This window comes from Selaginella moellendorffii, unplaced genomic scaffold, assembly GCF_000143415.4.
Source record: "Selaginella moellendorffii unplaced genomic scaffold, v1.0 SELMOscaffold_1, whole genome shotgun sequence".
In the NCBI taxonomy this organism is placed as follows: Eukaryota; Viridiplantae; Streptophyta; class Lycopodiopsida; order Selaginellales; family Selaginellaceae; genus Selaginella; species Selaginella moellendorffii.
The window spans coordinates 4,966,443-4,986,940 of NW_003314262.1; the positions used below are offsets into that span (position 1 = coordinate 4,966,443).

General features: G+C 50.6%; 7 protein-coding genes and 1 long non-coding RNA gene across 10 annotated transcripts; 4 read left to right on the forward strand and 4 right to left on the reverse strand.

Moving 5' to 3' along the window:
* Positions 1-2,075: 2,075 nt before the first annotated feature.
* On the reverse strand, positions 2,076-2,419 carry LOC112347438. The gene is made up of 2 exons (XR_002992765.1): positions 2,313-2,419; positions 2,076-2,242 (listed from the first exon to the last, which is right to left on the reverse strand). It is a non-coding gene; the product is annotated as an uncharacterized LOC112347438 (long non-coding RNA).
* LOC9662520 (linoleate 9S-lipoxygenase) lies at positions 2,356-5,645 on the forward strand. Its single transcript, XM_024678280.1, has 8 exons — positions 2,356-2,650; positions 2,712-2,995; positions 3,073-3,310; positions 3,374-3,724; positions 3,788-3,981; positions 4,041-4,342; positions 4,406-4,672; positions 4,739-5,645. The coding sequence occupies exons 1-8, from the start codon at positions 2,494-2,496 to the stop codon at positions 5,487-5,489; spliced, it is 2,544 nt and encodes an 847-aa protein (XP_024534048.1). The 5' UTR covers positions 2,356-2,493; the 3' UTR covers positions 5,490-5,645.
* Positions 5,550-7,342, reverse strand: LOC9663210 (two-component response regulator ARR1). Its single transcript, XM_024678307.1, has 2 exons — positions 5,726-7,342; positions 5,550-5,662 (listed from the first exon to the last, which is right to left on the reverse strand). Exon 1 carries the CDS (start codon positions 7,309-7,311, stop codon positions 6,103-6,105), a length of 1,209 nt encoding a protein of 402 aa, XP_024534075.1. The 5' UTR covers positions 7,312-7,342; the 3' UTR covers positions 5,550-5,662; positions 5,726-6,102.
* Positions 7,343-7,590: 248 nt separating this feature from the next.
* LOC9662521 lies at positions 7,591-11,198 on the reverse strand. The gene is made up of 7 exons (XM_002962156.2): positions 9,906-11,198; positions 9,175-9,485; positions 8,530-9,081; positions 8,312-8,440; positions 8,062-8,253; positions 7,805-7,996; positions 7,591-7,739 (listed from the first exon to the last, which is right to left on the reverse strand). The coding sequence occupies exons 1-7, from the start codon at positions 10,159-10,161 to the stop codon at positions 7,626-7,628; spliced, it is 1,746 nt and encodes a 581-aa protein (XP_002962202.2). The 5' UTR covers positions 10,162-11,198; the 3' UTR covers positions 7,591-7,625.
* A 2,415-nt stretch (positions 11,199-13,613) lies between these two features.
* LOC9662523 (pectinesterase) lies at positions 13,614-15,802 on the forward strand. Its single transcript, XM_002961658.2, has 2 exons — positions 13,614-14,788; positions 14,862-15,802. Exons 1-2 carry the CDS (start codon positions 13,702-13,704, stop codon positions 15,524-15,526), a joined length of 1,752 nt encoding a protein of 583 aa, XP_002961704.2. The 5' UTR covers positions 13,614-13,701; the 3' UTR covers positions 15,527-15,802.
* LOC9663211 (probable pyridoxal 5'-phosphate synthase subunit PDX2) lies at positions 15,543-16,950 on the reverse strand. The gene is made up of 7 exons (XM_002962158.2): positions 16,863-16,950; positions 16,678-16,805; positions 16,526-16,613; positions 16,397-16,470; positions 16,158-16,331; positions 15,998-16,095; positions 15,543-15,936 (listed from the first exon to the last, which is right to left on the reverse strand). The coding sequence occupies exons 1-7, from the start codon at positions 16,912-16,914 to the stop codon at positions 15,783-15,785; spliced, it is 768 nt and encodes a 255-aa protein (XP_002962204.1). The 5' UTR covers positions 16,915-16,950; the 3' UTR covers positions 15,543-15,782.
* Positions 16,951-17,062: 112 nt separating this feature from the next.
* LOC9662524 (methyltransferase-like protein) lies at positions 17,063-18,210 on the forward strand. The gene is made up of 5 exons (XM_024681224.1): positions 17,063-17,137; positions 17,237-17,289; positions 17,464-17,671; positions 17,757-17,882; positions 18,106-18,210. The coding sequence occupies exons 1-5, from the start codon at positions 17,063-17,065 to the stop codon at positions 18,208-18,210; spliced, it is 567 nt and encodes a 188-aa protein (XP_024536992.1).
* Position 18,211: 1 nt separating this feature from the next.
* Positions 18,212-20,369, forward strand: LOC9663212 (cytochrome P450 94A2). 3 transcript variants are annotated; one of them, XM_002961660.2, is made up of 3 exons: positions 18,212-18,582; positions 18,633-18,685; positions 18,760-20,369. In XM_002961660.2, the coding sequence occupies exon 3, from the start codon at positions 18,799-18,801 to the stop codon at positions 20,281-20,283; it is 1,485 nt and encodes a 494-aa protein (XP_002961706.2). In that variant the 5' UTR covers positions 18,212-18,582; positions 18,633-18,685; positions 18,760-18,798; the 3' UTR covers positions 20,284-20,369. The 3 variants fall into 3 exon arrangements, with proteins under 3 accessions (XP_002961706.2, XP_024541248.1, XP_024541234.1); XM_024685480.1 differs by having other exon boundaries at positions 18,212-18,340; positions 18,420-18,582; positions 18,633-20,369; XM_024685466.1 differs by having other exon boundaries at positions 18,633-20,369.
* Positions 20,370-20,498: the final 129 nt, after the last annotated feature.

Below are 20,498 nucleotides of genomic sequence, written 5' to 3' on the forward strand. Positions count from 1 at the left end.
AAACCAGTTGACCTCCTCGCCATCGAAGGTTTCTGGCATGTCAAAGAAGGCATTTGCAGCACCACAGTCGGGAGAGGCACCAGCGCGAGCACAGAAAACAAGGACCCTTCCCTCTGTTACGTCTTTCAGGAGATCCATAGCAGCCCTCTTATCCTCCGCTGTCCTGTCGGGGATAGTGTCCTCGTCGAGTGTCCTCGTCGAGCATGAAGCAGAGCTTCTCTGGGCGGTTCTTGATCCACTGTACTAGACGATCGCGGGACTTGAGGGCCATGATCTCGTTCACGACGGCCGCTTCGCCACCAAAAACCACGGCCAAGTTGGACTGGAGGACAACCAAGGGCATGCATGTGAAGAAGGGTCCGCAGAGATACACCGCCTGGGGAGTTGTTCGTCAGAACAGGCCCTAGTAGCTATCGACTTACCTTCCATCGGTTTTGCGTCGTGAGAAAAGCAGCGAGTGTGGCGAGCAAGAAAGTTTTGCCACAGCCGGGTAGCCCCCTGATGCATCCACGGCTGCCGGGCGCTAGACTTGTGACAAAGGCGGCAGCGTCACAGAAGCGGTCTCCTCTAGGAAGTCCGAGGGCAGGCGCACAGGAGTGAGAGAGCGCTCGCTGCACAGCTGCTGCTCGGCCACCCCGCACAGGCTCTTCTGCATCTCCTGCCAGCTTTCGATGCCATCTAAATCAAAATATTGTTAGGTTTTTTGCCTCCAAGCGCCAACAAGGCGTGCGACGCAATTTTGATATTGGAGAGCCCACGAAAGATCTGGAGCCTCACGAGCTAGAATTCCGCCGTTCCTGATGGAGGTCGACGGCAACACGACGGAGGCTATGAAAACTCTTTCCACTCACCAGAGAGCTTATATTCTTGAAAAAAACCTGTATTAATATAGAAATAAAATATAAAGTATTATAAACCCAGGATAAAATACATTTTCTTATTAGGTCAAATGTATGTGGATTTCTTAACTAGAAAGAACACAATGCAGCCTTAATATAGCTCTTCTATTCATGTGTTTATTATGTGTGTGTAAGCTTCATATTTATTTTTATTTTAACATTTTCTATCCCACTAAAGCATCTTTATTTATTATTTCTATTTTGCTAGTATTTATGTATCTAATGGTTAACATTATATTAATTTAATCTTGTGTGGGCCAAGTGTTTATAAACGCTAAATCAGTTTCTAATTTATAAATTTTATAATAGTCTAATTAAAGAGTAGAAATTATTTTAATACTCTACTATAAAGAAAATCAATAATGCTTTCAAAATTTAAGTATATAAGTTTAAATATAAATAGTTTTAAGTGATTTGTTTAGGACTTGGTAGAAAATCTAATTTTAATAGAATTAATTTAAATACAAGGATATGGTATATAAATATGTGATTAAGAAAATATTAACAGGTATAATATATCTATATAAAGTATATAAAGGCAGAATTATCTATTTATTTTTATATTTTATAGCTGAATATTTTTTTAGGATTTCATTCAGTTTTTGAATGTCCAATAATTGATATGTTTGCAAATTCCATAGAAAATTAAACTATGTAAGAAACAAAATCCTATACACTATAAATGAAAGTGTCTGTTAAATCTATAAAAATATACTGAAATTAAAGAAATTTATATAAGTGTAATTAAAATAAATTGTTGCAAATAATTTTATTTAATTAATTTTTTATTATAACAATTATTATAATTAATATATTATAAGTGTTTTTGCTAAGTAAAGTGGCTGCTAATGAAATGTAATATAAACCAAACTAAATGAACATGACCTTTCCATTGTATTTAAGAATATTTTCATCATAAACAAGATGGGAGAATAAGGTAGAATATACTAAGAGAAGTTTATAAATTTTAAAAATGTTTATAAACTAAGATTCATAACTCGTTAACCAAATCAGACCTATTAACAAATCTGAGAAGATTCTCGAGCTGATCAGAAACTCAGAGATTCATGATCCCTCTGTCAATCTTAATCGACATGTTACTATGCTAGCTGTTCCTATGATATTCTCATCCGTGAGATCAACTCTTTCACTTCACGCACTCACATCCAGCTGGCATGAGCACTGTTGACAATGTCAGCAGTTTTTTGGCACTTTCACAATGAAAAATTCAACACGGGACTAGCCCAGACTTGGCAAGAAGAAAAATTAAACTTCTGCTTTGGTTTCCATAAACTACAGCTGACCGTCATATGCCACGATAGAGTCTTATCGTCACCTTGTGTCTTCACACAAAAAGTCCAAAAAGATGAGAGCTTGTGATAAACGAGCGTAAAATAAAGACGGAAAACGCACCTAAAAAAAAGAAGAGAGGATGAGATGAGAAAGTTCCCGACCCGTGACCACGAGAAAAACGCTCCAATTCTCCACTACATACGCTTCCCTCTGGCTCCTTATAAGCAACGTACACCGTGCGAAAGTACTTCTCTTCAATCGCTCGTTTTCACAATCCCCACCTGTCTCCCAAACGCAATCCATGGCTCCCACCCAAGTCCTGCTCAAAGGCCTCATCCTCCTCCAGAAGAAGCACGTCTTGGATCTCACGGACGTTGGCGCGGATCTCTGGGACGACGCCAACGACTTGTTTGGAAACAAAGTCAAACTCCAGCTGATAAGCGAGCTCGTCGATCCTGGTAAGCAGCAGCCGCAGCAGGGAAGCCTCGAAACTCTGAACGAAATCTCTTGCTTTTGCAGCCACTGGAAGCGGGAAGACGAGCCCCGAGGTCGCAATTAGCGGATGGTTTCTGTCGTTCGACGGTCTGTCTGCTGGAGATGTCAAGTATGAGATCCAGTTCTCGGTGGACAGTGACTTTGGCACTCCCGGGGCGTTTCTCATCCGGAACCACCATCCCAACCAGTTCTTCCTCAAGTCCTTGACACTGAGCGCCCCGGACGGCTCTAAGATCCACTTTCCCTGCGAGTCGTGGGTGCACAACACCTCCAAGTACAGCAGCCCCCGTGTGTTCTTCAGGAACCAGGTACAGATCTGTTCAAAATCGGATTTTGCATTAGCAGCAGTCGAGCGAGAATTCTAATCCAACTTTACCTCTTGCAGGTGTTCTTGCCTGACTCTACACCCGCGGGACTGAAGACCATCCGCGAAAACGAGCTCAAGTGCATTCGCGGAACTGGAGAAGGCACGCGGGTCCCAGGCGACAGGATTTACGACTATGATGTCTACAACGATCTTGGAAATCCTGATGCCAAGCCGGAACTCAAAAGACCAGTCTTGGGAGGTGCGAAGCTTCAGTATCCTCGAAGGATTCGGACTGGACGCAAGCCTGCAAGAACTGGTAAGGAGTTTAGATTTAGCAGCAGCAGCATACTGACCTGCTCTATTCTTCTCCGTATTTTAGATAGCTTATCCGAGAGCTGGTCATCCGACGACATGTATCTTCCACCCGACGAGAAAACTGCCAAGATCAGGAGTTCCAGTGTTTTGGGAGACTCCATCAAAGCGTTTGCTCACAAAATTGTCCCAGCAATCAAGACCTTCTATGCTGACCGGGCAGCCAGCTTCGAGAGCCTCGACGAGATCAAGGCTCTGTACGAAGAAGGTATCGACTTGGGAACCTGCGTCAACCCGTTAACCGACGAAGAAGCCAAGAAGAACGTGCGAAGTCCGTTTACCTTGATAAGCGAGCTGACTACCACGGACGACGCCAACGCGGGGCTGCTCAAGTATCCACTGCCACAGATCTTACAAGGTTCTAGTCTTTCGCTCACAGGTTTGTGTAGAGACGGTCGCTGAGGGAAATCTTTTGTGCCAGGTGATGACGATACATGGATGTCCAACGATGAGTTCGCTAGACAGACTATCGCCGGATTGAACCCCATGCTGATCACGAAGCTCGAAACTTTTCCTCCCACAAGTTCTTTGGATCCAGCTGTATTTGGAGCACAAGCCACTGCATTGACAAACGAGCACATTCAGACCCAGCTTCAAGGTCTCACAGTAGAACAGGTAACGTACATCTTCTAGACAAGGAAAACCAAAAGAGACTTACGTGAAAAAACTTTCAGGCGCTTGAGAAGAACAGGCTATTCATTGTAGACTACCACGATGTTTTCCTGCCATACTTAAACATCATCAATGCTCAGAAGAACAAAAGAACATACGGAACACGCACCATACTTTTCCTCTCGAACGAGGGAACTCTGAAGATTGTCGCCATCGAGCTGAGCCTCCCAGCACCAGGAGAGAAGGGCCAGAGGAGCAATCGAGTTTTCCTCCCTCCAACTAACAAAAAGGACTGGCTTTGGGAACTTGCCAAAGCTCACGTCTCAGTTAATGACGCTGGATACCATCAACTCGTCAGTCACTGGTAAGTTTCATTGAAGTTTTTCTTTCTTTCCCTGTACAAACAAAGAACACGTTCCATGATCAGGCTGAAGACTCACGCTATCATGGAGCCAATCATCATAGCCACTTACAGGCAGCTCAGCGCTCTCCATCCGATCCTCCTCTTACTTCAACCACATTACAAGAACACAATGGCAATCAACGCGAGAGCTCGCAAGGCACTGATCAACGCCGGGGGCATCATCGAGGACTGCTTCACAACCGGACGATACTCCATGGAGATGAGCGCCGTTGTCTATGGACTCTCATGGAGATTCGACCAGGAAGGACTCCCAGCGGACTTGATCAAGAGGTAACCAAAGCAGGAAAAAACCAATAAAGATCGAGTTTTGTTCTAACTAAAAACTGCTATGATCAGGAAAATGGCTGTTCCGGATCCAAACGCAAAGCACGGACTGGAACTTATCATCAAGGACTACCCCTACGCGGTCGACGGCCTCAACATCTGGGACGCTATCAAAAACTGGGTGACGGACTACACGGACATCTTCTACAAGGAGGAAGCGTCAGTAGCGGCGGACACCGAGCTCCAGAGCTGGTGGCACGAGATCCGCTACGTCGGTCACGCAGACAAGAAGGACGCCGACTGGTGGCTCAAGCTCGACTCCAAGAAAAACCTGGTAGAGTTGCTTACCACGGTGATCTGGTTGGCCTCGGCACACCACGCCGCCGTCAACTTCGGACAGTACGCTTACGCCGGCTACCCGGCAAACCGCCCGACCATCGCGCACCGCTTCGTCCCGGAGCCCGGCACCAAGGAGCACGACGAGTTCCTGCAAAACCCCGAGAAGTTTTATCTGTCAGCAATCTCGTCCAGAGTGGAAGCTACAACTGTGATGACAACGATAGAGATCCTGTCAACTCACACGGCAGACGAGGAGTACCTGGGCGAGCGCAAGAGCGAGAACTGGACCGGGGACGCTCGAGTCCTCGCCGCCTTTAGCAACTTCACGGCCGCCATGCGAGAGGTGGAGCACCAGGTGATGGCCAACAACAAGAACCCGAGCCTCAAGAACCGGCACGGAGCTGTCGATGGCTACACGCTGCTGTGTATCAACTCCAAGCCCGGCCTCACTGGAAGAGGAGTCCCAAACAGCATTTCCATCTAGAAAACGCGAAAGCTTTCCACCCTTCCCCGTTTGTACTTCGAGAATCAACCAAGTCACCCATTCCAAAAGCTCGCGACAGGAGCTGGCTTGTTCCAAAAAACTCTTACAATATTACACCTATGCATTGTCGTGCTGCTGCGAACATTCTATATTGAATAGTCTTGTACAGCTCCCTGGACCAAAAAAAATCAAGCTTTAGCTGTCATGGGTCCACACATAGCTGTTGTATCCTGTACCTTGGAATGAAAAACCAAACTTTTTGGTACTCGGGCCGTGACAAAGCCAAAAGATCGGGTCAATTCTATCCTCCCTGTTCCATCTTCCTTCCTCTTTTTCTTCATCTTCTTCTCCCACCTTTGTCGAATCGCCACTGTAGTGTGCACTGTAATCGTTGCTGGCTGTGTGGAGCAGCGCTCTCCCTATACACTTCGCGGCTGGCTGGATCGCTCGCTTGATTCTCTTGCTGCTCCCTGGAAACCATACAGCGACAAACGCGGTCTCGAGCAGAAGATATAGTCGGTCACCCCGGAAAACAATCTCCAAAACGAATGTACAAGACGACGTAGCGAGCGCGAACTGTGTAGTGTGTTCTTTGTGTATGTGTATGTGTGTGTCAATGGCTGCTGGTTGGAAAGAGAGTCAAAATTCGCCTGGGAGGCGACGAGCCGGGCTGTCCTTGATTCTCCATCACCATCTCCCTGTGATCCCCCGGACCGCCACCCATCCTCTGAGGCACAGACCTCCCCAAAGTCCCGTAAGGATGGTGCTCGAAGCCCGAGTAAGGGGGCCGGGGACCAAACGCGGCACCGACGTGAGGAGCTCCAAGCCCGGCAATCGGCACAGGCACCACCGGCGAGAATGGAAGAGCTACGACGTCGTCGCGATGGCCAGGGATGAAGTGTGCAGCGGCGGCGGCGAGGCCCGGAGGAACCGGCGTGGAGGCAAAGAGATGATCCGAGGCCGACGGCCCCTCGCTCGAGAGCCCCTGCATCCGCTTGAGATAGAGACGGTACTTCTGGAGATGGCTGGCGACGTTCTCTCGCGTGAGACCCTCCACGTTCATCAGCTGCATGATCGTCTTTGGCACCGCGTTCTTGATCCCCAGGTGCGCCACCGCGTCCACGAATCGCTTGTGGAGCTGTGGAGTCCAAACCAGCCTCGGCCTCTTGAGCGTTCTAGCGGCCGGCTCCTCGCCGGAGTTCTCGGGACCCCCGCCAGAGTCGGCCTCCTCCTCCTCGCCCAGATCCGACGATTGCTTCCTCAATTTCTTGGCGGTGTTGCTGCTGTCCTCGGCCCCCATTCCACCACCAGAGCTCGTCTCTGGCCGCCGCTCGTAGGGGCTGTAGGGGAGATTGCTCATCATCGGCGCGCTGGCGACGCCAACCTCACCTCTCCTGGCCGGATCAAAGCCCTGCGTACCTTGAAACTGGAAAGAATTCCCCGCTTGCCCCGGCTGGAGCGAGGAATTCGCGGCCGCCCCAGCTCCAGCTCCCGCGCCAGCGCCAGCGTCCGCGAAACCCCCAATCCCGTTCCCCGCCGCGGCATTCTTGTCAATCTCCTCCTCCGCCGCGACTGGAAACGCGGGGATCGACTCGAACACGCCCCCGGGCGACGACGATGGCTGGCGCCGCAGCGCCGTGACCGTGGCGATCGAGGCGTGCAGCACGTCCGACGAGGATTTGGCCGCCTCCTGCGAGATGCTAAATGCGCTGGCCAGCTCCGGCGTGATCAAGCTCTGATTCAAGGGCGTCAGCTCCTCCGGCGTCGGCAGGCCCTCCTCCCACTCCTCGACGCGATCGTTCTCCTTCACTGCTGCTGCCATCGCGCGCGCCCCTGCCTGCCCTAACCCTAACCCTAATCCGCCATAGCCCAGATCTCCCTGATCCATTATCTTTTGGTCGGCCGGACATGTGATTTCCCACGGCGCATTCCATTGGCCCACGTACTCCGCGGTTGTTTAAGTAAGAGAATCTCGATCCATCGTAAAAAGATCTGGCAGATATTTGCGATTTGGTGAGCAATGGGTCACGTTTCTATTTTCTGGCCCCCACCTACCCGGGATTAAAATCGAACTAACTAGAGAATCTTTTAAAGCCTAGAATAGGGCGGGAAATTCAAGCTTTTTAAAATTTTAAATTACACGGATGGACGGCCGAGATGCTCCGCGATGAAGGGGACCAGCCCCGCGAGCAGAGCTCCAGGGCATTCTTCCGGCGGGAGGTGGCCACAGCGAGGAAGCGCGATGAATTTCTAGATGGGCGACGATCGATCGATTGATAAGTGGAGGAAAGGCAGAGAAATTGATTGATGCTTACCGATTTGGAGAGCCGGGACGCGAGATCTTGGACGGCTTGGAGAGGGACGAGCATGTCTTGCATCCCGGCCACCAGCAAAGCCGGGAGGTTTTGCACGGCAAGAAGGAGCTCGGGAGTGACTTGCTCGCTGCTGGATGAGAACTTTTGCGATTCCAGTGCTTGGCGATCCCATCCATCGACACGGAGTGGTACCTGGATCGATGTATACACGGAAAATCATGGAAATCTTTTGATCAAGTTCGAATTTTTCCTCATACCTTGTAAAGTTCCATCACTTCTGAGGTGAGCTTGGAAGCATCGTGCCAGGCATGGCGACTCGCCATCTCCGAGCACAGCAATGGCCGGAGTATGTGCCGTCCCAAAGAAGTGTGGAGCAAAACTCGAGCAAATGGCGATATCACCTCTCTGGAGGAGCTCACCGCGATCAAAACCACACCTTTGATCACCACCTTCATCGCAGAAATGAAAATCCATGAGATGATCCAACTATAGTGGCTTGGAGCTTACCTGCGTTGAGCTTGGAGATTTCAAGATCTTGGCAGCTGCCATAAGAGCGAGCAATCCACCGTCGTCGTGACCAACGAGCACGACCGATGAGAATTTTAGTTTCTGGCAAAAGCTCAGCAGCAAATCCACCTGCGAGCTCTCATCAGAGAAATCAAACAAGCAAGAACAACAGGAAAAACTCTTTTTTTTTCCTAGACGACGATGAATAGAACACTCACTTGTGACTGGAGCTCGTAAGGATTGGGAAGACCATCTTTGTCACGGCCACCATTTTTGCCCGGCCGGCTCGTCAGTCCCCAGCCAGGCCGATCAAACGCAGCAACACTGTGGCCGGTTTGTCGAGCTAGCGGAGCCATTACATGCCTCCAAGAGAAGACACCACCTCCAAAACCATGCACCAAAACTATTCCTTTGGAGCTCGAATCTCCCGGATCAATGTCCACAATATGTTCTTCTCCTCCTCGATCACACCATCCAGAAACTTTGGACGGCAGGCTCAACGAAGAGCTTAGAAACAGTGGCTTTGATCCTGGAAATGGTAAGCTTGCACTCCTCGACAGCGATTTCGATCGAAAACTTCTCTGGTCTCTCGGCCATCCCTCGCAAAGTCTGAAGTGCAAGTGCAAGCCTTTGCAGAGCATGAACTTGCTGTTAACGAGCAGCGGCGATTGCTCGTCATCCTCGTCGCTCTTCCCGAGCTTGTGGAAGATCGCCGTGGATCGAAAGCGCTTGCCGCGCCTGAGCTTGACGATATATTTACAAAAGAAATTCTGCCAGGATCAAGGAAAGAACTTTAGATCATGGAGAAGAGAACTTAGAGAAAAGCTGGAAAAAGAGGAAGATGTGATCAACAGAAAACTTACAGATTCTTCATCTCCCTGGGGAAATGATTTTTTCTTTGCCTGGCAGCTTGTCCTGTATGCTGAAACTCCATGCCCCAAGGCACACGCGAATGATGAAGCGAAGAGCATCACCACTCCAAATCTAGCGCTGCTAGTAGTGCTGCTCCAGAGTGATCCTGCTGGTGGTGTTCTTCTTGGTGTGGAAGACGATGATGAGAACACGGCGAAAAAGAGGCACGCCTTGACAGCCACAAGCGCTGCCGAGCTCAGTCCCAGCAGCGCGGCGATCATGAAGTAAGCCTCGCATCGCACTCCTCCAAGAGCGTACGCGGCTGGCGGAGGAAGAACACCAAGGGAATGATTTGTTAGCGATAATCGACATGAAGAACACGAAAGAGAGGACTGACTGACAAGACGAGGAGCACAAATTGTAAGGACACAAGGACGCCACTGACACAAACACGGCCGAGAAAAGCGAGAATTTATATACAAAGCTCTCGCCAAAGAAAGAAGTTCCAGAGATGGAGATGATCCACGCGAGAAGTTGACAAGAGCACGAAATCCCACGCAAAAGTCGGAAGAACAGACACTCGGACAAACGCAAACGCTAAGAACACTTGGATGAAAAAAATCGCCAACTTTACTAGACAAGCACGGTCGAAGAACAAAGAAGTGCGAGTTAAAACACGCGACACGGACAAAAAACTAGAAACCAACAACGAAAGGGACCGAGAGAAAGGTGGAAGACTCACAGATTATAGCGAAGGATCTGGCAATGGAAACGATCAAAATGTCGAGGAGCGACGAGCGAAAATCGTAGGATCCAAAGGATGATCGCTTCTCCAAGTCGAGCGTGGAGAGGATCACGCACGGGATCCCCACGTCGAGCAGCGCCAGCAGCAGTGGAGTGGAGGAATGTAGCACCAGCGATCCGACCATGCTTGTCATGAAGAACAGCGTTTTCACTCCTCGCTTCCATCCTTCCAGACGTCTCCGGAGAAAAGCCATACCTTTCAGTGGATCGCGAAAGCTCTCTGCGTCGAGTAGCCACCTTTCACGGAGAATCCTCCTCCATAGCCACACTTTGCTCCTTTCGATCGAATTCCTGGCTCCGAATCTTCCTGTCCAAATCGATGTCTCTTGGAAGCGTGATCGTTTTCGAAGAGAGAAGATGGTGGAAGGAGGAGACAATGTAGGCAAGGCCAGGCGAAAAACAACGAAAAAGAAGAAAGAGAGGAAGTGGTTTTGTGACAAGTACACTGTGAGGAGGATCGATCCAGTAGCACGAAAGAGGTCGCTCGATATCGAGCCACAAAGTAGGGAGGGAAAGAAAAAGGGCAGAAAGAAAGAACTAAGAACAATGGCCTAGCCTATACCTCATAAGATCGATCAAATCGGCGAAGTGGGCTCCTCGGACTAGCGCTCAAGCTAGGATTTTGGATCGATTCTCGGGGACCCAATGTGGGGCGACGCCGATCCGACGCGACCCAAGAGCGCGATTCGGGCCGATCCGCCCGGATCGAAGCAGCTGCCAGAGCTCTTCTCTCGGTTACTGCGTAGCTCTTCACTCAATCCTTCCATTTCTCGTCTTTTCACTGGGCGCTTCTCCAGATTTTCCAAAAACTTGGAACGTTTGCTACGCAACAAAAGCGAGAGAGCCTGGCACCAAAAATCGAGGAATGGGGGAGAAAGATTCGCCCCCAAAAACAGAGGTCTTCCCCTCAGCTGGGAATGGCAAGATTCGCTCAAACAGCCATATTCCTTTCACACAAAAGAAGGAGCAAAAGAGAATGGAAAAGGGGAAAGATCGCACTGGACGCCATAGCCGAGAGCTGCTAGCTAGATGCAAGAGCTTCGATTTCTTCTTTTTTTGTTTAGTCTTGGTGGATATGATCGTGTACTTGGTGGATCGCGCTGGCTGGAGCTTCCACTCACTCACAGCGTCGAAAATCTCTTCCTCCTCTTTTTTAATCGCAGTAGCCTCCAATTCCAAAATCCCTGCAGTGTGGATTCGCGGACACGATCATGAGGCAAAACATGCCTCAAATGATTGGAGCCAAAACAACCGCCCTGCGCTGGACACGATTCGATCACACGACCAAAGTGTTTTTAAATAACACGAATATTTTGGAATCTTATTGGACAGAATATGCTCCCGCATCTTTTGCTGGGTTTGAAAAAAGCAGGCAATTCGCTAGCTTGCTGCTTCTTCGTCTTCGTCGTCTTCGTTCTTCGGCGGCGCCACCGCCGCCCCCGCCATCCCCAGCGGCGTAAGCTCCACCGAGATCTCCGTGATGAGCGATCGATTGTCCTCGTCCACGCTGAGCGAGAGCTGATCCACCGGGATCGCCCCCCACGAATTGAGCCGCCCGACCACCTTCATCGATCCGCCCCGCCGCAGCGCCGCCTCGAGCACGCCGATGGCGTCTTTGATCGGCCGGACCACCAGCATCCACTCGCCCACGCTCACGCAGCACGCCGTGACCAGGAAGCGCAAGAACGCCACCACTTCGTGCTTGCCACTCCGGTGCTCCGCCAGCGCCGAGGACGAGAGGCCGAGCAGCAGGACGTGGAGAGGGACGAGCACCATCACCACCGTCAGGAGGCCATAGACACGGATCTGGAGCCTCCTGTTGATGACGAGCAGCACCATCTTCCAGCCCAGGAACAAGAAATACGCGACGTAGCACACGCTGAAGATGCTCGTCGCCACCGTGCTGAGGAGTGGAACCCGGCAAGCCGCCACGAATCTCGTCGTCGTGATCGTCGTCGTGGAACCGCCACCATCGCCGCCGCTGCTGCTTGTAGTCCTTGTTCTCGTCTCGTTCACGAACGCCATGGTGAACGACTTTGGAATGGCGCCTCGGAATCCTTCGTCCTGCTCCGCAAAGCTTGGAAAGCTCGAGTACTCGATCGCCGGGACGATGAACACCAGGAAGAGCTGGACCAGAACCGCTGGCAAAGCCAGGAGAGCGATGAAGACCACGGAGCGGTGCCGCCACCTTCGTCGCCCCATGAAGCTGAAAGGATCACTGCGGAGCGACTGGCGGATGAGGAAGAGCGCTGCTAGGAAGAAGCCAGGCTCTGCAAATCCCAGCGTCAAAAGCACGTAGCTCCGGCAGACGTTGGCTTGTTCTTGAAAATCGAGGCCATGGAAAGCCCAGCCTCGGTTCCGGAGAATCGGGAGTCTCAGTAGCTCCAGCAGCAGCCACAGCGCTCCCAGGCTGCTCAGCAAAACTCTCAGCAGCCACGGGGAGTTGAACTCCCGGAGATGACGAACGTTGAAGCCTCGACCATGGATGATCTTGCGTCGAAAGCTGAATACGTAGGCTATACATGCAACCCCCAATCCGGAGAGACAAACCAGCAGCACCAAAGTCACGATCTGGAGGGCTTCCTCGCTGCTCAGGGGCATCACCCGATTGATATCTCTCGCGAATTCTACACTGCATGCTGTTGTGACCACCGCAAAGTCGTCGTCCTACTAGCACTGCCGCCGCCGATGACGATACCACAAACACCACCGCTGCTGATACCACCACTGCTGCTACCGCCTGTTCTTCTCCTCCAAAAAATCCTCCTGGCTGCTCCAATTCTTCCCAGCTTCATTCGTTTCTAATCCATAGCCTCGCCTGCTTCTACCTCGGCCGACGAAGAACTCGAACTAACTATGCTTGTCCTTTGCGGAAATTCCCAGCCAGCGCTTGTCGAGCTGCCTTAAATGTGACGAGCGAGAGAACGAACTCCTGTGAGATCCTTATCCGGAAAACTGCTCCAATTTCCCCCCTCTCTCCAATCCTCCCGGCCAAAGATTTCTACTTAGAAATCTTTCTTCTCCTCTCTCTCTCTCTCTTTTCCTCGCGCTCTCTCTCACCTCGCGAAGAAATAAATCCCTGGGCCCGCGAATTCCACCGCTCTCTCGCCTGGAAACGGGACCCTAGATTATGGATTGAGCCGCTTACCCGCACCGATAGGGAGGGAGACGACGATTCTTGCTCGATCGATTGCGGCGGCGCGAGCGCCGAGAATGCAATCGCAGCGCGCAGCTCCCTGGATTGACAAGAATGATCGCCGCCGCTGTGTGGAGCTCTTCTAGCCCTCGTCAAGCTCCAGCTATTTGTTCGTCGTGGTCGTCTTTGCTGTGAATCCGTGCACACTTCGTGGGGAGTATCGCAGAAAACCGATGGAGGCCGTCCGGCCGTACCGCGGGTGACTGGCTCACTGCCTACCTGGGCAAATGAACCGGTGGCTAGTGTACGGCATTACCGGCTACAGCCCGTGGGACCCGCCTGGGTGGCGGACAGGCTGGCGACAGACGTGGTCGTGCCGTACGCGCGCTTTTTTCGTACTCGCGAGCATCGGCCGCCGGCAAGACGGAATGTGCTGCCGGCAGAATATGCTTTGCCGCCATTGAATATGCTTGTCGTAATCAGGCGGTATCACGAGAAGCAGAAGTTTCGTCGCTGTCTTGATCGATCGAGACGATCGCTTTGATACTTTTGCTAGTTGCCTGCAGCGATTGAGTCGATCGTGAAGCACAGGAGGAGAATGCTGGACGAGGAGGAGGGAGATTTTGAGCTTGCTCAGAATCAGCGCTTCCGGCCAGGGAGAGGCGGAGGAGGAGAAGAAATGGCGAAGAGCGACGCCGCTCCATCGCGGTGGAAAGTCGCAATGCTGCTCGTCTTGGTAGTGGCGGGTTTAGGGTTCTTCGCAGCTGCTACTAGCACGGCGGGAAGAATCGGCAGCCGGCGGTCCCTCTTGGCAAGGCCTGGCGATAATCGCGACGTCGATCCCTTCATCGTCTCGGCGTGCCACGGCACGCGCTATCCGGAGGTATGCGTCTCATCCATCGCCGCGGATCCCCGGTCCAGGCAGGGATTCACCTCTCCCGACCAGATAATCTCGCTCGCGATCGATCTGGCGTCGCAATCGTCCTCTCGCAGCTTCAATCTCACAGCCGGGATCCTTGATCGCGCCGGGGGCAACAAGAATCTCACGGCGGCATCGACCGATTGCGTCCATGTCCTTGGTTTTGCGATCAATCGCTACGAGAAGCTCCGGCGATTGGGGCTATCGATCGCGGTGGTGAAGGATTTCGAGGCCTGGTTGAGCGGCATTCTAGCCTATCAGTACGATTGCTTCTCGGCTCTTGGCTACGTGAATTCCAGCACAGAGGTCCAGAGGGTGATGCTCCAGGTGAACGCCGGAATGGATTTGATCAGCAATGCCCTCTCCATGGCCGATGCTTGGGCTCTCTATGGAGACAACGTTTCAAGCTGGAAGCCACCTCCTTCCAAGCGAGAGCTCTCGCTTGGAAGAACTGGAGGAGGAGAAGTTCCAGTGGAAGATTTACGTCCATCAGGCTGGATCCAGCTTGAGCAGCAGCGTAAATTCTCGGTGGTTGTTGGCAAGAGTGGAAGTTTCAAGACGATCCAGGAGGCCATCGACAGCGCTCCAAGCAATAGCAAGGAGAGATTTTCCATCTACATTCAAGAGGGGATTTACGACGAGCGCATTTACGTCTCTGACTCCAAGAGCATGATCATGCTCGTGGGTGCCGGTGCGAGGAAAACGATCATCTCCGGCAACAATTACGTTCGCGAAGGCGTGACAACCATGGATACTGCCACAGTGTGTAAGTTCCTTTACAGACTTTTTGTTCTTCTTTCATGAGCTGATTTTTCTCGTTGTTTCTTTCTCTTTTCTAGTGGTTGCTGGAGATGGATTTGTTGCTCGGGACCTGACAATTCGGAACACAGCCGGTCCCGAGCTTCATCAAGCGGTGGCACTCCGGATCAATTCAGACAAGGCAGTCATCCAGTCGTGCACCCTCGAAGGCTACCAGGACACGCTCTACTCTCACACAAACAGGCACTACTTCGAGAATTGCACCATCGCTGGCACCGTCGACTTCATCTTTGGCAATGCCGCGGCCTTCTTCTCCAACTGTAAGCTCGTTGTCCGTCCTGGACGAACGGGTATCTATACCAGCATGGTCACCGCTCATGGAAGGATCGATCCCGCTCAAACAATTGGATTCGTGTTCCACAAGTGCTCCGTCGAGACCTCGGAAGAATTTTCGGGTGGAGCACCGAAGAAACTGCACGTGTACTTGGGGAGGCCTTGGAAAATGTTCTCGAGAGCGGTCTTCCTCGACTGCTACCTCTCAAGCTCTGTGGATCCGCAAGGCTGGCTAGCCTGGAAGGGAGACTTCGCTCTTGATACACTGCTCTTCGCCGAGTACGAAAGCTATGGTCCTGGTGCTGATGCGAGCCACAGAGTTTCCTGGTCGACACAGCTAAATCCTTCACAAACTTCGGCATACTCCGCTCAAGAATTCATCCAGGGCGATGGCTGGATTCCCAAGCCATGAAGGATTCATATTGGAAGTCTCGAAATATCGGCTTTTTTCTAAAGATTCCTTTGAGATTTGCAAGCTATCTTCGTCTTTGGCTGGATCGTGCTGCTGCTTTAGGGACAGAGAGACAGCCACCTTATGCGAGCACCACCACGAGCGGCTCGCCACTTCCACCCGAAGTTCCACGTACTTGATGCCGAGAAGAAGAAGCTCATGGAAACTTTGGAAACTCATGCATCGAGTTTCCGAAAGAATGTATTGCCTGGACTTACTAGAGAATTTTTTCTTGCACCAAGCCTTCAAAGATGGGGAGATCCTTCATCTCCTCGAACGAATCGTTCCGGCAGCAAAACTTCTGCGGGACTAGCGCTGAACTGGCTGCAACTTCTTCAAATGCTTGAACCATCTTCACGAAGTAGCTATGCCTGCAATACAGCCATCAAGCAAAAAGAAGAAGAAGAAACAATCTCTTGAAACTGTTCTTACCATCGAGTATCCGATGTTAGCTCCGGATGAAACGCAGTGCCTAAAAAGTTTCCTTGTCTCACCGCGACCGCGACCCTTCTTCTCGTAAACATTTCTCCCTGTGAAAGTTCCATGCGAAGAAAGAGATCTTTCAGCTTCTAAGGCAATGGAAATTTTGTACCTCGAGCGAAGGTGGAGCGCTGAAAGACGGCACTTCACAGTCCGCTATCTGTTCTACGGAAGATCCAAACTCAACGATGGCAGGAGCACGAATAAAAACTGCACGGCACCTTGGAGGACCGCCTTCGCTCGCCGCCAGAGCCGGAACAGCGAGCTCCGTCTCAAAACTATTCACCTGGATTGATTTTTGAAGAGCTCAAGGATCAAAACTATGTTTCTAAAAGAGAGAAAAACTAGTACCTGGCTTCCAAAGAAATTCCTATGAACTGTACAGTCTAATCCGCCCAGAAGCTCTTGTCCTCCATCCTTTAGCCCTGTGGAGAGAGTTACAGAAAGCCTTGATAGTCAGAGAACGAAGAACAAAAGTACCGGTAGCTCGGTCTGCTAGAAAAATAAGTCCAGCGCAAGTCCCCCACATCGGCTTTCCAGACGTCGAGAAATCCTTAAGCGCTGGAAACTACAAAGCAAGCAAGCAAAGTTTTGTTTTCTAGAACTAGCCTAGAAGCGATGGAAGAACTCACGAGATTGTATTGATTGGCGAGCTTGGCCATTGTGGTGCTCTCGCCGCCGGGAATTATCAGCCCCGCGAGCCCGTCCAGCTGATCCGCCTTTCTCACTTCGATCGCATGCACGCCCAATCTCCGCAGCGCTGCGCCGCGCAATCGATAAGAGCGAGCGGCATTTTGGAACTAGAGATGCTACAAACCTAGAACGTGTTCGTGGAAGGAGCCCTGGAGAGCGAGCACGCCAATAGCCATAGGTCACGGTGACCTAAACAAATTCCTAAATGTAAAGAATTTTGCGGTCTATTTGCCTTTTGAAATTGCAAAAAACCAGCATCTTTGTGGTGAAAATGCGATTTTTACATTGAATTCAACTCTTATTTGGCCTCTCGTTTTAGGTCTCATGGAAGAAGAAGTCGCGTACTACTCCAAGGATTTTGATTGGAATGATCTGCGCGAAGAGGTGGAAAGCGCACAGGTTGGGCTTACATTATATTGTTTCCTAATGGCTTGTTCTCTTTGCCTTTGGCGGATTTGGCTCGCGTAGCGATTTCTAGCGAGCATGCCTGTACTGCAGCCTTGGCATGGGAGAAGTTTCACAGCCGACACTCTCAAAGCATCTTCTTTAAAGTAAGCATCAGCACTGCACTGTTGCCTTACGGGCTTAGGTGTCTTCTCAAAGAGTTCCCTGAGCTTGGAAGATCTAATCAAGAGTTCACTGTTCTGGAGCTTGGATGTGGAGCTGGAAGTTCGGCCATTCCGATCCTGAGGTTTGATGTTGTTTGCTATTCCCTCTTACTGAAGGACGTATTTTGTTCCAGAGCAAGTGTATGCTTGCGACCTCAGTGAGGCTGCCGTGAGCCTCACAAACAAAATGGGAGATAAAGCTTTGAATGAGCAAGCAACGTCGAGGCTGCGGACTTTTGTTTGCGATCCTTCCTGTGAGGCACTTCCGGCGTGGCTGGCTTGTGACGCCTGTCGAGCCTCCGACTTTGGTATCAAGAGCTTCCTTGTAAGCTGCTGCGAAGGAGGAGCAGATTTCATCACGCTGGTAAGCCTGAAATTGTCTTGCAATTAAAACTGATTTGTCTTTTCAGATTTTCGCTCTTTCCGCGCTGGCAGATCTGGATCAAATGAGCAACCTTCTCAAAGAATGTTGCTCTGTACTCCGACCCGGTGGAATGCTTCTCTTTCGAGATTATGGTATGCTATTTCTCCGTGAAGTAAGACTCACAGTGGCAAGCTTACAGGCTTGTATGACATGACGATGTTGAGATTTCCAGCAGACCAAAAAGTAGCTGCTAATTGCTATCGCCGTCTCGATGGTACTTTGTCGTATTTCTTCTCGTGCGAAGCCGTGCGTGATCTTGTTACGGGTGCTGGATTGCTCGAGGTAAAACGAGGCTTGTTTCCTTGTTATTATTATTCTGTCTGTTCTTTTTCCAGGTTGAACTGGAGTACTGCTGCATTAAGCTGGTGAATCACAAAACTAAAGTTCCTATGAAGCGAGTCTGGGTTCACGCAAAGTTCATGAAGCCTGACCATACGTAAGCAACTCCAGTTTCTAAGAATTCACTCCTTGATCTGAACGACTTGCTCTTTGAGTAAGAACCTCTGAATCGAGTTAATCAGTTCCTGCTGGCCGGGATGGACACAACTGCTCCTGGTTCTTCTGGCGAAGGTAAATTCTCTTACGACGAGCTCTACTCTTGTGAGGCTGTATCCTCCCATATGATACTACAGTCGTCAGATAATGTTAGTGTGGGAACTGCCTCGAGTTTGATGGATCAGTGCGAGTTCATTCAAGTTTCGAGTCAAGACATGTCTACAGATGAAGCAACTCTGGTTCCAAAAGTTAAGTTTCGGGTGGTGGAAACAGAGCGGTCTCAACAGAAAACATGGGTCATTCCAAACTTCAACAAGGTACTAGAAATCTAGATTCTTTTGTAATGACTTGACTTGGTGACTTTCAGATCCACTGGTACGAGCCTCTACACCGTCTCAAGTGCGTGCCGTGTCTCTTCTCGTAAGGGAGCTTCTTCGAATCTTTTCCTTTGGCTGGCTTTTCTTCCCTCGTGACTTGGGTTTTTAACTGGTCAGGGCGACTGACATGCGTCACTCCTTTTCTGGGCTTTCAGCATGAACCAAGGTATGTTGTGGAGCTTGAGCTTTGTTCTTGCGGCAGCGGTGGGCTGGATAGTCCGGAGGACGATTCAATCAAGAGCCGACTCGCAACGAACAGGTGGTCCAGTACTTTATCCAGTGGTTGGGAATGTATTCGACTTCCTTCGCAACAGCCACAGGTTTCTCGAGTGGTCGACAGAGTACGTGATCAACTCTCCCTCCAATACTTTCACCACTGGGAGGTTTGGCAGCACTTTCAAAATCACTGGCAATCCCGCAACTGTGGAGCACATCTTGAAGACCAACTTCGAGAATTATCCCAAGGGAGAACACCTGAGGCAGAGCCTGACCGACTTGCTGGGAGATGGTATTTTCAATGTCGACGGGGAGCTGTGGAAGATTCAGAGGAGACTTGCGAGCTTCGAGTTCACAACGAGGTCACTGAGGGAGTTCCTCATGGATTCCCTGGCGGACGAAGTTCACAGCCGGTTACTGCCAACTCTTGCCAGTGTTTCCCGGGATGGGAAGGAGATCGACTTACAGGACTTGTTCATGAGGTTTAACTTCGACAACATTTGCAAGCTCTCTTTCGGTGTTGATCCGGCGTGCTTGGATCCATCATTTCCGGAGGTGAAGTTCGCGCAGGCATTTGACAAGGCAACGACGCTTAGCACGCTGCGGTTCCAAAAGATCCATCCTCTGGTGTGGAAATTAATGCGAGCTCTCAACGTTGGACCGGAAAGAGAACTCAAGGAGGTGCTGGATGTGGTGAACGAGTTTGCAGTGTCAGTGGTCCAGAAGCGGCGAGAAGAAAAAGGAAGGGTCAACCAGGACTTGCTCTCGAGGTTCATTGGACTCGACTCGACGAGCTTCTCTGACGAGTTTTTGCGGGATATCATCATAAGTTTCGTGCTCGCCGGCAAGGACACAACAGCGGTGTCACTCTCGTGGTTCTTCTGGCTGCTCTCGAATCATCCAGGTGTTCAGCAGGAAATCATCAGGGAAGTCGGGAGTATAGTCGCGAAAGGGTCAGACAGGCCATTCACTTACGAAGAGCTTCGGGACATGGTCTACTTGCAAGCAGCTCTGTGCGAATCAATGAGGCTCTATCCCCCAGTACCGATTGACACAAAGGTCGTGAAGAACTCGGACGTTCTCCCGGATGGTAATTGCGTGGAGAAGGGGATGAAGGTATCGTATCACGTCTACGCTATGGGAAGGATGGAGAGCTTGTGGGGGAAGGACTGCCTCGAGTTTAAGCCCGAGAGATGGATCCAGGATGGCCAGTTCGTCGCGGTCAGTCCATTCAAGTTTCCTGTATTTCAAGCCGGGCCGAGAGTGTGTCTGGGCAAAGAGATGGCCATGCTACAGATGAAGTATGTGGTGGCGGCTCTGGTACCAAAGTTTGAGCTGGTGGTGGGAAAAGAAGAGCCTTGCTACGGTATCAACATGACGCTGATCATGAAAGATGGACTTCCCGTTGTTCCCAAGCTTCGTTAGTCTGAAATTTGGTGCCAATATTCCAAATCTTTAGACATGAAATTTTTTTATAATTCAACATTTTCAAAGTTCAGCAAACAGTCAAACATATGGGGAGTCAACTGAAGGAAAGAAGTTTTGAACAACTTAATTCCGGAGCTCGGAGCTCGTGAATGATGTGTACCATTTTGGAAACTGGTGAATAATGCAATATTTGTTTAAGGGGAACTTGCCAC

Excerpts from the sequence above, each read along its gene's own strand:
- LOC9662521 (XM_002962156.2), bottom strand. The coding sequence starts at position 10,161 with ATGGCTTTTCTCCGGAGACGTCTGGAAGGATGGAAGCGAGGAGTGAAA. Across the intron at positions 9,486-9,905 it reads CAGATCCTTCGCTATAATCT|CCGCGTACGCTCTTGGAGGA; the intron begins GTGAGTCTTCCA and ends TTCCTCCGCCAG. Across the intron at positions 8,254-8,311 it reads AATCTCCAAGCTCAACGCAG|GTGGTGATCAAAGGTGTGGT; the intron begins GTAAGCTCCAAG and ends TCTGCGATGAAG.
- LOC9662523 (XM_002961658.2), top strand. The coding sequence starts at position 13,702 with ATGCTGGACGAGGAGGAGGGAGATTTTGAGCTTGCTCAGAATCAGCGC. Across the intron at positions 14,789-14,861 it reads CATGGATACTGCCACAGTGT|TGGTTGCTGGAGATGGATTT; the intron begins GTAAGTTCCTTT and ends TCTCTTTTCTAG.
- LOC9662524 (XM_024681224.1), top strand. The coding sequence starts at position 17,063 with ATGGAAGAAGAAGTCGCGTACTACTCCAAGGATTTTGATTGGAATGAT. Across the intron at positions 17,138-17,236 it reads AAGAGGTGGAAAGCGCACAG|CCTTGGCATGGGAGAAGTTT; the intron begins GTTGGGCTTACA and ends CCTGTACTGCAG. Across the intron at positions 17,672-17,756 it reads TTGGTATCAAGAGCTTCCTT|ATTTTCGCTCTTTCCGCGCT; the intron begins GTAAGCTGCTGC and ends TTGTCTTTTCAG.
- LOC9663211 (XM_002962158.2), bottom strand. The coding sequence starts at position 16,914 with ATGGCTATTGGCGTGCTCGCTCTCCAGGGCTCCTTCCACGAACACGTT. Across the intron at positions 16,471-16,525 it reads TCTAGCAGACCGAGCTACCG|GGCTAAAGGATGGAGGACAA; the intron begins GTACTTTTGTTC and ends CTCTCTCCACAG. Across the intron at positions 16,332-16,396 it reads GGAATTTCTTTGGAAGCCAG|GTGAATAGTTTTGAGACGGA; the intron begins GTACTAGTTTTT and ends AAATCAATCCAG.
- LOC9662520 (XM_024678280.1), top strand. The coding sequence starts at position 2,494 with ATGGCTCCCACCCAAGTCCTGCTCAAAGGCCTCATCCTCCTCCAGAAG. Across the intron at positions 2,996-3,072 it reads GTGTGTTCTTCAGGAACCAG|GTGTTCTTGCCTGACTCTAC; the intron begins GTACAGATCTGT and ends TACCTCTTGCAG. Across the intron at positions 3,982-4,040 it reads AAGGTCTCACAGTAGAACAG|GCGCTTGAGAAGAACAGGCT; the intron begins GTAACGTACATC and ends AAAAACTTTCAG.
- LOC9663212 (XM_024685466.1), top strand. The coding sequence starts at position 18,799 with ATGAACCAAGGTATGTTGTGGAGCTTGAGCTTTGTTCTTGCGGCAGCG.
- LOC9663210 (XM_024678307.1), bottom strand. The coding sequence starts at position 7,311 with ATGGCAGCAGCAGTGAAGGAGAACGATCGCGTCGAGGAGTGGGAGGAG.